Source organism: Syngnathus scovelli, chromosome 22, assembly GCF_024217435.2.
Source record: "Syngnathus scovelli strain Florida chromosome 22, RoL_Ssco_1.2, whole genome shotgun sequence".
NCBI classification, from domain to species: domain Eukaryota; kingdom Metazoa; phylum Chordata; class Actinopteri; order Syngnathiformes; family Syngnathidae; genus Syngnathus; species Syngnathus scovelli.
Genome location: NC_090868.1, coordinates 717,653 through 733,201, shown reverse-complemented (window position 1 = coordinate 733,201; position 15,549 = coordinate 717,653). Strand labels below are relative to the sequence as shown.

The window sequence follows — 15,549 nt, the reverse complement described above, 5'->3', positions numbered from 1 at the left end:
TCAAGCCATTCAGTGTGTATATATATATATATAATATATATATATATATATATTATATATATATATAATATATATATATATATATATATATATATATATATATATATATATATATATATATATATATATATAAACCACAGGCGGTTTTACAGGGTGGCAGCCACTGCTCACCCCACCCCTTTTCTAGAACAAAAGATTACGTCCTACTCAGCGAGCAAGTTAAAAAAAAAAGTCAGGTGCATTTTGACTTGAGCATCCCACGCGGACAGGAGATAGAGAGGTAAGCTCTAAGACATGTTCAAGTGGTTGGTAAAGCGTGGCAACTATCTGCAAAGTAGTCATTGTCGGTGTTGAAAGAGGTGCTCACGTCATCTATTTTACATCGATGCTCGCTGTCCGGCTATACTCAATGATATTTGGAAAAGAAGACGTGAACAATCATTTCTTCCGAGTTTGTAAAAAGAGGTGAGACTCGTGCTTTTTTCTTTCTCTCCCTCTCTTTCTGTCTTCACACACCGGTAGCCATAATAAGTTGAAAGGGAAAAAAAGCACCAAGAACCTGTTTAGAGAATTGACAAATCATCTTTAAGTTTGAAAAGTCAACCATCAACAGTCGAGTCCATCCACCAATAGCGTGACAGACTGAGGGAGGCTGCTCCAGTTCTCTTATCTTCTCACACTTTATGAAAAATTGGAAAATAAAATCAAACTTTCAGAACATTTTTGCATTTTAGTTTTGTATTTCCTATGATACATAAGTGCCTGATCCCGCCAATCAGAGATGCTTTAGTAAGGCAATCACTCTTATCCAATGAAAGCGGTGTTATTGCGCAATACCAACAAAATACCAAAGAATACAAGACATCGAAGACAAACGCAATGTTAACGAGCGACAGAGAATCTTGAACACAGACTTTGCGAAATGGCTTTTGTGCGCGTACACGCAGAAGACAAGATGCGACGACATGTCATTTTGATGACTGTTCTCGTCATACCAGTCGGTCGGTTTCCATCGTACTTGCCTTGCAAGATTCGCAGCACGTTTTGCAGATGTAAAATCAGATTGCTGTCAAGAGGGAAAGCACACTTGCAAGTCACGTTGATAGTGTCCATGATCCCAACATCAAGCCTAAGTGCCGTGTGAAAAAGCCCTGCAAAGTTTTCAAAACGCTCTCAATCTTGAGGTCACAAAATATGCCCACAGACATTGGAAGAAAAATAAATGATTTGATCATTTAGATATCGTGAAGTGTGTGTTTCAATGTGCGTGTCAGGCATCACAATGGCGCTCAGGCCATTTCGGAGGCTGTTGTACGTTTGTTCCGGTCGGCGATACAGAATTTTGGTCTGCTGCGCCTTCTTTGTTCTTCTCGGGATGTTGGGCTTTCAACAGAAAGGAGAGGTGAGTCCACTCTGGTTTATCCAAAATGTTGCAATGTGATTTGAATAGTAAGGACTAAACTGACTTGTTTTTATTTTATTTATATGTTATTCATTTTTTATCATTTACCTTTATTGTATTTATTTATGATGATTACTGTGATTATTATGATTGATTATTTGTTATGATTGACTTTGGAAGGAAACGGAAACCCTTTTACAAGCGTTATTTGTGAGGCACCAAAGCGAAACAAAAGGAGAGGTGAGTCGACTCTGGTTGATCCAAAATGTCTGAATGTGATTTTAACACACACACACAGTGCTCTCGATTGTTCAATCCATGTATATATGAAATGATATTTATTCGTATTGGTTTGATTGTATTTTATCATTTCGTCATTGGTGAACCGCCAAAGCGAAACGTGTCGCAAGTCACACGGGTACATTCCGAGACTTTAAACCCAAGATGAGCCCGTGCACGAATGTCATCACAATGTTAGTCAACACCAGACGTTACTCTCATGTACGCAGTCCATACCACGGCAGAATCCGGACCGGTCTTACAAGTTAACTGACGTTCCCAAAGAAAACAAGAAGGTGGCCCACCGGTTGACTGACATTTTGGCGGAACCATGTACATCATTCCACAGCAGGTGAAGAAAAAACAACAAGTGATGACAAGGTTGCGCTAACACCTATGACATCGTTTCCATTTCTTCTGGTCTCGCAGAGAATGTACACCCATTCCCATCGATCTGGTATACACCTGGGTCAATGGCTCAGACCAAACCCTACTGAGGAACCTGAGGGCGGCCAAAGAGCAACTGGATAGAGAGCAAGGACTTCTGAGGTTAGGCAAACCAAGTTGACCAGATGGGAAGTGTGTGTGCGTGTGTGTGTGAAAAGCTCTCCATTCCAGTGGCAAGCCGCAATGCCCGCTGTCCAAATGCGTGGCGGCACCCGTGGTGGTGTTTGATCCTGGTCTACTGGCAAACATCACCTCTGAAGACCTATCCGTGACTTTGCCCTCCTTCTCCACTGCCAAGGCGGTGCTGCAGCTCGCCAAACCCCAGCAACCCTCCCACAGAGTCACCGTGGTGGTCTTCCATTCGCAAGCTGACGGTAAAGCGACGCCGTCGGGTTCTACCACCCCGACCAGTCACGGAACTTGATGGTTTGTCTTCTAGCTGAAAAGGCCTTGACGGAAACGCTCCGACACGAGACATTATCCATCTACAAAGGCTACCTGGTGAATTTTGATTCTCACCCACCCGTCTTATTTTGTGTCTGGGCGCGATGTCACCGCCTCACTCTGTCCTGTTTTCCAGACCGCGGACAAAGCGGCTCCGGGTCTAGTCCAAATGGAGACCCTGGCCTACCTGCACGGCTTTCCAAACTCCTACAAGGTGTCAGAGGAACTGCGAGGCAAACTGCCGCCGGCCGTCACGGAAAAGATAACAGCGGTAAAGCTATTTTTGTTCCGTTTCTCATTTTCCCCCCGAAGACGAGCTATTAAGAATATATCAATGTGTTCCTCAGTTTGAGTTGTACCCGGAGGCCAGCCTCGCTCTGCTCTTCTTCAGAACTCCACAAGACTTGACTGATCTCCAAAAGACTACAAATAAACTGAAAGTGGATGAAAAGAAAGTGACCATCAGTCCTGTTCACTTATTCTGGAACATGAGCGCCATCCAACAGGTTGAACGTTGCCAATTCACAGGATGCAACGTGATCCCCTCTCTGATAATGTCAAATATACGTATATATATATTTCTTTTTTTTCCAGTCTGTCCCTCCCAAAAAAGAGACTAGGGATTCTCTGACGCCGAACCGTTTCCAGGACAACGGCGCACTCATGTATTCCTTACGCTCTTTGGAGAAGCACGCTCCGTGGGTGCGACACGTCTTCATCGTCACCAACGGGCAGGTTCCATCCTGGCTCAACCTTCAAAACCCCCGAGTTTCAATTGTCACGCATCAGGTAAGATTGAATGGAATTTTTTTATTCCCAATATTCAAATATTACAAATGATACAGAGCTGTTTTCAGACAAAGCATCAAACACAGAGAAAGAAAAAAAAAGAAAAATGGATTGACCGAAATGCCTAAAGATGATATATTTGTTGTGAATGACAGGAAATCTTCCTGAACATGAGCCATCTCCCAAACTTCAACTCCCACGCCATCGAAAGCCACATTCACCGCATCCCGGGAATCTCGCAGAGGTTTCTTTACCTCAACGATGACATGATGTTTGGCAAAGACGTCTTTCTGGACGACTTCTACACCCCGAGGGACGGCCAGAAAGTAATCCACATTCCGAATGATTGATTGATTGATGATGGATTGATGATGGATTGATTGATTGATCATTTCTTCCATGGAGGTCTATCTCGCCTGGCCTGTAGGCCCTTGTTCAAAACAGTGTCCATCAAGCTTGATCAACAACGGGCAGTGCAACCAAGCGTGCAACAATGCCAAATGCCAATGGGACGGAGGAGACTGCAAAGGTAGCGACCGCAACACTCGCGCAATCGGAAGAGTCCGCCTTGAAATACACTCTGCGTGATGTTTGAAGGACGAAAACGCAGGTCTCTAAGCAGCACCGGTGACGGACAGAGGTCAAGCTTCTTCTCAGATCCTCAAACCCAAAGCGACCAGCTTGGAGAAGAAAAACAAATCGACACAAAAGATTGGAACACTCCATTGGGCAACAAGCTCCAAGAGTTTTTCCTTTCTGACAAGACATTCCTTCAAGAACTACTTGAGGACCGTGGTCTCCAAAAAGCTCTGAGCTACGAGACCAATGGCGCGATGACCGGCCGAAAGCTACGAGATACTTTTGCCGGCACGCTGAAGTACGTCGACCGGCTATACAACTTAAAGTTTGGCGGCATGAGCCGAAGAGTCATCTCGCACGCTCCTTATATGATTGACAAGCTTGTCATGCAGGAGCTGCAGGACACGTGAGTGCTGACCACTTCCCAGTTCCGGGCCTCCTGACTGCTGAATCGACCGCCTTCCTATTCCCGCAGATTCCCAGGAGAATTTCAAAAGACCTCGAGTCATCGTTTGCGCCATCCGGACAACATGCAGTTTGCGTTTGCCTACTTTTATTTCCTGATGAGCGTCAAGCGGCCGGTTAACATCTCGGACATGTTCGACACCGTCGACAAAGACCGTTCTGGCGTTCTGTCCGCTGGGGAGATTCAAGATCTGCTCATGAAAATCCACAAGCAGCCCAAACCCGAGGTGGTTCGTTTATTGAGATACCGCCGGAGCAAAAGTGATTTTGATCAAACGAGACGTCCGATAGATATTCTGTGGTTCATTTTAGGACTTGCAAAGATTGAATACTGAGTTGCGCGACTGCGCAAAAAAACCTCGGGTCACCAAAGAAGTCGTGATGAACTGCAAGCCCGTCACAGATCGCATTCGCAGTGCCGTTAAAGACCAGAAGAAATATAGGTGAGTGCTCCTCCGACGCCGAAACAGAAGCTCCATCGAGGCTTCTGCTGATACGTCAACTTGCCGACAGATATCAGGTCATGGGGCAAGGGGAGGTCCATTTCAAGATGCTTCATAATGACATGGCGGAGGCCAATCGCATTTTCAATGACCTACAGAGAAACCCAAGGTGAGAAGAACCAATCGTAAAGCAATTCTGGTCTTGGCCTTTGAATGGCTTCTGTATTTCGTCCAACAGGAAGTTCATCTGCATCAATGACGACCTTGACCACACCCAAAGCATAGCTATGGAAGTGCAGAAGAAGTTGACCCAATTTTACCAATCAAAGTTCCCGCAACCATCTGAGTTTGAGCTTCAAAATTCCAACAGCTCTCCTGCACATGAGGACCAGCTTTGATAGGAGCCGTCATCAAATGTTGATGTGAAGTTAGTGAAACAGGTGGTGCTAGCCTCTTTTTCATTCCCGTGAAGTACTTTTGTGAAGTACTACGTATATTTTACAATGATGAATAAATGGCTGTCGTTTTAAACGAGACTGCTTTTTGTCATCTTGAAACAATTTGTGCCCTTCTGAATCACGTTAACTTTCAGATCCAAACATTTTTGTCACTTGGCCGATTTCATGTTAAGGCACAGACAGCAAGTGATATTGCACCGCACACGTCGCGACTGATGCAGAAGATGGAGGAGGACCATGACGAAGCGGAGGCATGTTTGAGGAAGCCAGTCACGTGACGGACACTTTTGAAAAATGACACTTGTTCCCCCCACCTCTCCGCCTCCGCCCGCCCGCCCGCCCGGCGCTTAAGTTAAGGTCACCCCAGGACGGGTCCACGCGAGCGCGTTGTATGGTCCGTCGCTGTCCCGCGGTCACTACCATGTGGTGGTTCACGCAAGGTTTCTGCTTCTTGCCCGTCTTTTTGGTGCTGTGGTCCTCCTGCACGTTCATCGTGTCCTACGTGATCGCGTTGTTTCGACGCGACGTGGACGTGTTGTTTCCCTACATCAGGTGAGATGAGCTTCTCAAGTGACTTCTTATAAAAGCAGTAAAGTCGACTTTTGACAAGTTTAGTTTCGTTTTCCAGCTTCCGTTGGCTGCTACCCAAACTTCTCCAGAACGGAAACTGAAACTCTTTCTCGCTCGATCACTTAAGTAGAATAAACTTTTAATGACACAACATCATTTTGTAACGTTTGCATGACAGTGAGGGGGAAAAAAACAACTTTTTATTTCCCCATTTTTATTTGTAAAAAATAAATGAGTTTTAAACTTGCAGTGATACGGCAGCGAGACCTCCAGAGAGCTGCATCTTCGGCTTGATGACATTTGTTTCTGCATGTGCAGGTATTGCTGTACTCGTCAAACGTTCAATATATGGCCTTCCATTTTTGTTGTTGATTCATTGACACCGCATCGGATTGGTCGTCAATTTGTTTCCATTAAAAAAAAAAAAGGCAAACGAGGAACTTTTTTGGACAGCTACAAACTGTGATTTTTGCAGTCAATATTTGTAACAGGTGCATCTTACACTTTGTATGTCACAACACATCTATGCAGTCATTTCTTGTTAGTCACACATTTCTGAGAAGAAAGCCACGGGAGTTCATTCTTATGCTCTTTAGTCACACATCCTGCAAATGACTCACTTCTGCTTTTGGAAGAAAACGAAAGGTAAAGGAAAGGCTGCACTTGCGTACGTGTGTAGGCATGGCCACCATCTACGCCAGGTTTAAGTTTGTGGAGAGGATGAGCGGCGACGTGATCAGGGGGAGTCCACGACTGAACAAGACGGCGCTGGTGCTGGGACTGCTGGCCTGCTTGGGGATGTGCGTGGTGGCCACCTTCCAGGTGGAGTCTCCACGTCCGTCCGTCCGTCCGTCCGACCGCCCGCCCCGGTTTGCGCTTTTGACAGTCCGGTGGTTGGCTTTGCTCGGCAGGAGACGGCGGTGATGGTGGTTCACGACATAGGCGCCTTGCTCTTCTTCGTCACGGGCGTCCTCTACATCCTCCTGCAGTCCGTCATTTCCTACCGCTCCTTCCCGTACTGCTCGTCGGTGGCGGTGTGCCGGGCGCGGCTGGTTGTGGCCGTCATCGCCTCGCTGGCCTTCTTCCCGAGTATCCTTTGGCGTAACGGAACGTCGTTTTCCATGTCAAATGTACGTTCCCCCTTGACGACCAAAACCTCCGAGCCGTCATTTGTGCGTTTTTCGTGAAACAAAACGACCTTCACAGAGACACGAAGAGCAAGGTGGGTGGCGAAGATGAGCGCGACGCCGTCGCTGACGTGACTGACTGACAGGTGCGCTGACGTGTGTTTTCAGGACTATCCCTTCCACGTGGCCAGCGCCGTGTGCGAGTGGATGGTGGCCTTCAGCTTCGTCTGCTTCTTCCTCACCTACATCAACGACTTTAAAGTCAGCCTGGCGCCTTTGCGTTGCTTTTCAACGGGCCTTCTTTCACGGTTAACCGAGTCTTGTCTCGTCTGCTCTGGCAGCTGTTTACCTTGCAGGTGAAGACGGAGATGCGCTAGGGGAGGGCAGAGCAGAGCAGAGCAGAGCCGGAGTATTTCACAAGATGCTGCTCGGCCTACGTCAGCGGACAAGCCCTTTGCTCCACTTTTTCAACATGGCGATGGATTACCCGAGCCAATTTTATTTTTATACCAAGTTGCTGGTGAAACTGTATCTAACGGAAAGCACTCTTAACATTTCCAGTATTCGTTTTGTACTCTTCCCCAAAAGTTTTGAAATGATATTTCAACTCCAGTACTTTTACAGGTGCTTTTAAGTTTTGTATGACTGTAATTTCACAAGGAATTCATGGAGCAAAAAGGGACAGATGAAAAGTATTCATTGGATTGATAATCCAACACCGCTGAGCAACAATAAAGACATTCTTTACATTAAAAAAAAGAGATGTAAGCCAACACTGCTGAGCAACAATAAAGACACTTTTTATATTTTTTTAAATTATCTTTGCAAATGGTTTTGAGTGATTTTGAATTATTTGGGTTTGTACATATTTGTTTAAAATGGGTAATACCTTTTGTGGCAAAATCTACTTGAATCATAGATACAAGATGAACCCAACCGAGTTTAACAACGCTCGTTATCTTTATTGCACATGCAAGACTGACACCAACGCGTCAAACAAATATATTGCTATTTGTTTTGTTGTTGTATTTATAAATATTGAAAACAATCTTAGTTTGTCATTGTCGCCCTCCGGTTGATTGAATTTCATATTCTGTACGGTTTTAAAAAACGCAACAGGATTACCTGCACGACGTCTGAAGAAAAACAAATTAATGCCACGGAAGCTTAAACGTCGACCCAAAGCGCTTGGTTCCATTTGAATTGAGCTTTCTCGGTTACCGTACGTACGCGAACCCAAATCCGGAAGCGACTGATGACGCCTGTTAAGGTGCAGTACTACTTCATTCCACCAGAGGTCAGTGTTGCACCGTTAAATTGTTGTCCACAGCGAGCGTGTGAAAAAGTCGCACGCTACAACACGCGTTAGGCCTTGTTGGAGGTCACCGCTAAAGTGAGATGTCAGAGTTCAACTTTTTCAAAGTAACAGCTGCTTTATTGGATTTTTTTTTTAAATGTAACAAACTGAATCCGTATATCTGATGTGCATCTAGCGGCCGTCCTGTCCCATTACTGGTCCACTCTGTCACGAGCGACCCAGGAAGCATGAGGAGATAAGGACGACAGCTCCTGTGATGTTTCTGATAACCTGCTAATCACATTCACCCAATTAATGAGGGCAGGACACTCAGACCGGCCGGCCACACCTTTGGGTTTTTTTTTTTTTTTTGGGCGGGTCTGGACCAGATTCATGGCAACATTAAAAGTTCAGCATTGGTAGTAAATATTTTTGGAAGCAATGAATCAAAATAGGATCACTTGTGACTGCACAGCGGTTGGACGCCGCGGGCCAGCGGGCTGGTGAATTATTGAACACGTCATTGGATGGCGCACAGGCGTCGGGATGGAGTTTCACGCCGCCTCAAATATTCTCCGCCGACTGAAAGCCGGAGAGGAAACTTCACTGAGTGTCCGTGATTAGATCTGACTCGGTCCATTAGGCGACATCCTAGCTGGACTTTAGCAGCCGTCCATCTGCAATGTGACATTCTCCTTGGCTGCAGGTGGCGCTGCATGGAAGCAAAGTGGCACGTGTGCGTTCCCCATTTGGGGGCTCCAAATGGACAATTTTGAAGAAGGCCAAATGAGGAATGGAGGCGCCATTTTGTCAACTTTTGCTGGCATTGTTGCGGCATGGCCTCCATTTTGTCTCTGCGTGTGCGTAGATAACAGAAAGTGGATGAACTCGGGCCGCCGCGTTTCATGCGGACGTCTCCGTGTTGTCACGGTAACGTACGTCTTCCGATAGCAGCAGGAAGAAAATGGCTGCCGCCTTCCTCTCCCGTTTCCTATCAATAGCATCACCCCCCCTACCCACCCCACCCATCTCCTCCGTGGCAATCCATCCACTTTCCCATTTTTCCTCCTGGCTTATCTTTCCATTTGATCTGGTCCACTTTTCGGCCTCCTCTCCGCCTGTCCCTCATGGCGCCGCCGCCAGCCGGGCGCCTCCGCCGCAGAGGGAGCCCTCGGCAAGGAAGGAGGTCACCCGTGGCGTGCCAACGCGCATGACATTTACAATTGGGGCTGGAATTCAACTTCAGTTGTTCCAGAATGATGGTGACGATGTCATCACCAAACGATGACACCAAAAGGAGCATGCGTGTGAAGGGTTGTCTTGTCCACATTATAACCTTTTGGAACTGCGGCGGGCAGCTAGCACGAGGAAGAGGTCATTAGTCAGGCCGGCGCTAACGTCGGCGCTAACGACGCTGGGGCGCAGCCAATGCCGGCTAATGGCGACACTGATGATGACGGACGCCGCCGGCGCGCTACCGGTACTGGAAATGAGCGCGCCGGCCGATAAAGGCCTCCGGTGCGCCTTATCGCTCGCCGTTTCCTCTTCCCGGGCAAAAGTGCAGCTTAGCTCGCAAGCTACAAAACATGAAATGGCGTTAGCCAGCCAGGCCCATTACATGAGGGAGGGGTGGGGGAGCGGGTCGCGCGTCTGCTTTGTGTTGTGTGTACGCATAAGATTGATTGTTGCGTTGAAGAAGGAGCTATCTCCAGCAACATCATCTTCATCCTCGTCATCATCACGGCCTGCCTTAAGAGGAATAACGTGCACCTTCTGTCTAATTTGGACATTATTCAAGGCTGTCACAGCGCAATTATTTCATGCTTATCTGCGGCGCGCACGCCATGGCGTGTTCGTCACGCTGCCGCGCACGCGCGCACACACTGACACACTTTTAGAAATTGCATCGATGGGGGCATGCGATAGGAACGGTGCCCGCCCTCCCCCCCTCCTTCATTACAGCATTGATTACCTTGCTCATCTTATCACGGCGAGACGCCACACGCGGTTTCTGTATTGTTTGCCAGCGGCCCACCGAGACGCCCTTGTTTGTACGCGCACATTTTCACGTGCAAGGGAGGGGGGGGGGAATTTGGAGCCGGCCCGGATAGCGAGAGGCGAAACCAGGTCGGGAAAAGGACGGCTTTTGATGTAACAAGTTTTGTTTTGACTGAGCGGGACTAAAGACGCCGCCGCTGCCGCCGCCGCCGCCGCCGCCGCCACACTCGGGTGGAAGTCTGGCCCAAACACGGGTGTCACCATGGCAGCATCATGGGGGACGAAAGTCAACACAAGAGTTGGCTTCAAGCGCACGGGTGTTACTTGAATAGCAGCTTCCACCATGCGGCTATTTCTCACTAATCTCCATTTGGTGAGAAAAAACATAAAAAATCAGAAGCGACGCTTGTCATGGAAAATTCTGTCGATCCCGTTCATATGGGAAGAGGCCGAAGACGACAAGTTACAAGACTAAAAGAAGTAGTTGCAAAAGGCAGACAAAAGGACACGCACAAGACGCGTCGGGGGCGCTTGTCGCTGATGCCGTTAAGCGGCGAGGCCAGAAACTGCACGCTAAGAGAAAAGCCCGTTTGGAAAGCGGCGCTGCGGCCGCAATCTCCCGAGTCCACCCCGTTGGCCATCGCTTGCGGAAAAGTGGGACAAATCCCGCCCCCACGCCTCGGGAACAAGCGCCTTGCGCCGGCATCCCCGTGTCCGAGTTTGCTTCGATTGTCCGCCCGGGAACGGTGGTGCGCTTCCCACGCCGGCCAATCAGATGAGCCGCAGAAGGCCGGCGCCGTTCCCACTCGCCGCTGCCTGATGTCCAACTTTCAAGCAGAGCCAGACGGCGCCCACACTTCCTCGTCTTCGCATGATCCTCGCACGCCAATTGCGATGCGGTGGCCGTCTTGTCATTGTTGTCGCTCCTCCTCATTTCTCACCATCACGCTCATCTTCGGCATTAGACGCACTTTTCTTCACTTTTCTTCTTAAACGCTTTGCCAAACAAAGTGAGGTCCTCCTCCGCTTGGAGCATCTTCCTTCTCAGCATCTCTGTCTTGAATCCTAAACATCTTCATCCTTAGCATGCCCATCTTTAGCACTGCCTTTGCCTTTATATGGAAGATAGCATAACACCGGCACATCATGCAAAGCGCCGGGCTAACAAAGTTAGCATTGATGTCGCGGCCTTGACGCTTTAAGCAATGAATATCTCAACAAGCAACACAAGGCCTCCTCCTCCTCCTCCTCCTTCTTGACAATCACTTTTGTTCCAAAGGTTCTATCTCCAGCCCACCGCGCCCAGACGCCGTCCAAGCCAGCGGCCCAAACACAGCGTGGGACCGTGAAGCTCCGGCAATGGGACCGTGACCGCTGCCGCCTGACCGGACAAGCATTTTCTGACGCCGCTCCCCACAAGCCCCTGCAGTCTTGCGCCCACCGCGCCCACGCTCAGAGGACACGCCCGGGATGGGATCCCGGAGCGGTTATCTGCTCGGGGCCAGGGAGTCCGAACCGGCGTGGGACGCGGGGCCGGCGCAGATCCATTGTCTGCCCGTCTCGCCGTGTCACTTCCTGTTAGCCAACCTGACGTATTGGCAGGCGCACACACAAACACGAGACGGCGGCGGCGTGTGGGCGGGCCTTTGCCACAGGCGCCCGGCCGCCGTTTCCACGGTGATGAGGAACCACGCATGGCGAGGACCACCGAGGAAGTGCGAGCGCCACTTCAAATTGCATTTGGGGCAGCGCCGCCAAGTGGTGAGATGCACAAAGAGCAGAAGAAGCGCTCGCTTCCCTCTGCAGGTTTTTGACTTTTTTGGACTCGAGTCTGTTGCGTGGTTCGGTTCTGGGCATCCCGTTATCGTTCCGTAAGTCCAGTTTTGAATTTCCACAGGTCGGATTTGACATGTTAGTTTTGGTGACTTAAGCCCAGCTGAGACACGGTGGTCTTATCATCCACCACCGTTTTTTCTTTTTTCTTTCCGGCACCAAAAGCTGGCCGCCAGAGGAAGATAAGTGATTAGCATAAGAGACACTTGCTGTTGTCCCCGGGGGAGTGTCAGTCCAAGTGGGAGCGTATGTTGACATTTATAAGCATCTGCGGGCGGGCGGGATGGGGTGGGGGGGTTCTATTTGTCAGCTGTTTAACTTCAATTAGGGGAGAAGGCAGGGTGGGGGCGTTTGCGGCCCACGTCGCTGGCAGCCGTGGAAGCAGAGGTCCCCCCCCCGCTTGCTAAAGATGCAGTCCATCTGGGAAAACAAGCCAATCGGTAGCAACACAATTAGGACGACGAGCACTCACAACAATAGAACATTAAAAGACAATAGCAATTCATTTGAAATGATACTAAAATAAAGAAAAATCATTTGGAGGTCTTACTGACTATATTATTATTTATTTCTTTTCCTTTGACTGGATCAATTTTAATGACGCGAGTCAACTCACAGGAATGAATCCAATCTTTGACGATATTCCGCTGACACGACGCGCTTGAATTCATTGGCGAAGATATTACATTAAATCGGGCATTTCCTAGGCGGTGGGTGTTAAGACGCTCCGAGACGGAGACAAGTTACTCAACGGCAGCAAATAAACACCTAGCAAACAAAATGAGGAGGAGGAGGAAGGGAATAAAGTGAGCTGTCAATCACACACGTCGAGAGGTGACGGCGGCCGCTTCCACGCTTTACTTCCCCCCACGTATTCGTCTTCTTCATGAAGGAACAAAGGAGAGTCGAATTAGAAAAAAAAAAATATATATATATATTATATATAGCTGGCATCAGATAAGGAGAAAGGAAAGGGGTGGGTGGGGTTGTTGCTGGGAGCATGGGTGTGTGTGTGTGGGGGGGGGGGGGGGGGGGGGGGGGCGGTGATGTGTGTATTCAACTCCGGGCTGACTCCTCTTATGCTAATACAGCCAATTTCCTCTTTTATTTCATTTCTGGAGCCCCAAATCTGCGATCTCCGATAAGGTTGCCGTGGCGACCGCCTGCTCCCCGGGCGGATGCGGGCAGCCGTGTGATGGAGATGTGGAAGGCGGCAAAGGCGGAGGAGGAGGAGGATGAATAATTTAAAACTCCGGCAAGCTGCACAGATAAGAGACGCGTGCACACACACGCAGGCAGGCAGGCAGGCAGGCAGGGAAACGCACACACATCCATCTTCCTCGCCGTGGTCTTGTGAGGCTTTTTCCCTCCAAAGCCAGCTGACCTTCACGGTCAAGGTCGCGATGGCTAATTGAACCGGCGGTTCGGTTGATACGGCGCAAGCAAAACCTGCTGCGGCCTCAAAGGCTGAAAGGACACTTTGCTGGCAAAGAGAGTACTGAGCGTACTGTAAGGTCAACATGGCAAACGATTGATTGCACATGCTTCAAGCATTTCGCCATACTTTAAGGTCGATTGACTTCCACGCTATGAATCAATATTTTTCACTTCCTTGTTGCAGGTGATGATTGCTGCCTGTCAGTCACGGGGTGAATTTCCAACTGCCACAGCATTGTTGCTTGTCACCAGGTGGAAAACTATTTGGACGGCGCTGGCTGGCTGGCTTGTTTTACTTCCGCCGGGGTCAAGTCCAGGTGAGGCCTCCAAGCGCATTCCCCAACAAGACGCGCAGGTCGCACGCGCACGTCATCGCTAACGGAGCGTGACGCCGCAGAGACCTGCGCAACCAAATATGACACACACACATACCGACCGGATAGGCGAAGGTGTGCCTTGACAGTCCACGTGTTGGCTGCACCGCCACACCCGGCCACGAGGTGTCACTGCACCCCTTGAAGAGAGCCGGTCGGCACCAGGGCGACCCAACAGGACTCAACGGCCTGGCCTCCGCTTGAGCACCAAGCGGCAGGAGATCCGGCCTTCTCCGACCAAAACAAGGGGAAGGAGTAGAAAGAAAAGAGGAAAAAGAAACACCAGCAGAACCTGCAAGAAGGTTCTCACAGCAAATGAGCTTAATGAGGAGCATTGAAGGAAGCTCTTGCTCGCTCGCTCAATCAGTGGCAGACAGCAAAGAAAGCTGCGTGGCATCTCCTCCAAAAGCAGATGATCTCTTTAATTAAATTATTCCCAAATTAACCATAAAGGCACAATCATCATCATCATAATAATGCAAATAATAATAATAAGTGGAATATATTTGTGGCCTCAATCGGGGCCGACGAGACGGCGTTTAATTACTGAGGAGCTGGGAAAAAAAAAACCATCTTGAATTGCGGGAGCCTCAATTAAATCTGATGTTAATTAAATCTGATCTTGTTTTGAGCATTCATCAAGCAGCAATTTGAATTTCGTCAACACGACTTTTTATTTCCATTTGAATCTGGGCGCCACGCACGACTTTAATTTCATGCTTGTGATGAAGCTCTGGCTTTTTATTTAGCTGACTTGCATTGCTTCCTAATCTGACGCGCCTCCAAAACCACCCGAAAGCCCCCCCCAACACAAGCCCCGCCTCTTTTTCCTCTCGCTTTCGTTTTGTGCAATCAGAGCATCTCCCGCGCATTTCTTCTTGGTCGATTTTCATCTCACCAAGTCAGCGCTTTCAAAGGCGCACACAAAAACAAGACACAAAATAAAAACTTGGTTTGCCCCCAAAACATTTTTTTTTTTTTTTAAACAACTTTTCATAAGTTTTTGCTAGACCATTTTTTTCCATTCAAAATGCAAAGCTTTGCCTTTGGAACAATACAAGACTTGTCAGATTGCAACTTTTTCCTCGCTTTTTTTTTTTTTTTTTTTTTTTTTTAAGAGCGGGACGTCACACGGCGCGATAAACGATGCTAATGACCAAACTCATTTCAAACAAGCTGAGCGCGATAAACAAATCCATTCGGCGAGAAGACAACAAGAAGCGGAGGAGGAGGAGTGCGGCAGGTGGATGCAAATTGTTTGTTTTGCACTGGCGGAATTTAAATTACAGTTCAATCACATAGTGGTGTGGGGGGGTGGGGGGGGCGACCCCGCCATTTGCCGGCGCAGTTGATGTTTGGCTGCGTGCGGATTGAGCGCCACGGGTGCATTTCACAGCCGTGAATGAGGCCAGCCAATCTGGCTCAGCCGACTAGAACAATAATTAGAATGGAGATTAAATAAAAATAATTAGAAAAAGTTCATCTAGTTTTGATGTATTAATTATTCCGCCCCTGCTTTATTCCGACTCTAATTATCTGCTTCAGTGGAGATGCCGCCGCCACCGCCGCCGCCGCTCCCCTCTTCTACTGCGAGTCATAAAAAATGA

General features: G+C 48.5%; 2 protein-coding genes across 5 annotated transcripts; both read left to right on the top strand.

Annotated features, from left to right (window-relative positions):
* Positions 1-170: 170 nt before the first annotated feature.
* LOC125992207 (N-acetylglucosamine-1-phosphotransferase subunits alpha/beta) lies at positions 171-5,379 on the top strand. 4 transcript variants are annotated; one of them, XM_068649626.1, is made up of 18 exons: positions 263-280; positions 429-465; positions 1,275-1,402; positions 1,583-1,642; positions 1,912-2,033; positions 2,111-2,230; positions 2,300-2,502; positions 2,568-2,629; positions 2,709-2,843; positions 2,920-3,078; positions 3,167-3,361; positions 3,517-3,687; positions 3,767-3,890; positions 3,959-4,346; positions 4,416-4,632; positions 4,718-4,848; positions 4,919-5,017; positions 5,087-5,379. In XM_068649626.1, exons 3-18 carry the CDS (start codon positions 1,283-1,285, stop codon positions 5,244-5,246), a joined length of 2,466 nt encoding a protein of 821 aa, XP_068505727.1. In that variant the 5' UTR covers positions 263-280; positions 429-465; positions 1,275-1,282; the 3' UTR covers positions 5,247-5,379. The 4 variants fall into 4 exon arrangements, with proteins under 4 accessions (XP_049616895.1, XP_049616894.1, XP_049616893.1 ...); XM_049760938.2 differs by lacking the exon at positions 429-465 and having other exon boundaries at positions 171-280; XM_049760937.2 differs by having other exon boundaries at positions 230-465.
* Positions 5,380-5,608: 229 nt separating this feature from the next.
* On the top strand, positions 5,609-7,822 carry dram1 (DNA-damage regulated autophagy modulator 1). The gene is made up of 7 exons (XM_049760939.2): positions 5,609-5,858; positions 6,127-6,194; positions 6,556-6,698; positions 6,788-6,965; positions 7,040-7,098; positions 7,172-7,264; positions 7,345-7,822. The coding sequence occupies exons 1-7, from the start codon at positions 5,698-5,700 to the stop codon at positions 7,378-7,380; spliced, it is 738 nt and encodes a 245-aa protein (XP_049616896.1). The 5' UTR covers positions 5,609-5,697; the 3' UTR covers positions 7,381-7,822.
* The last annotated feature ends 7,727 nt before the right edge of the window (positions 7,823-15,549 follow it).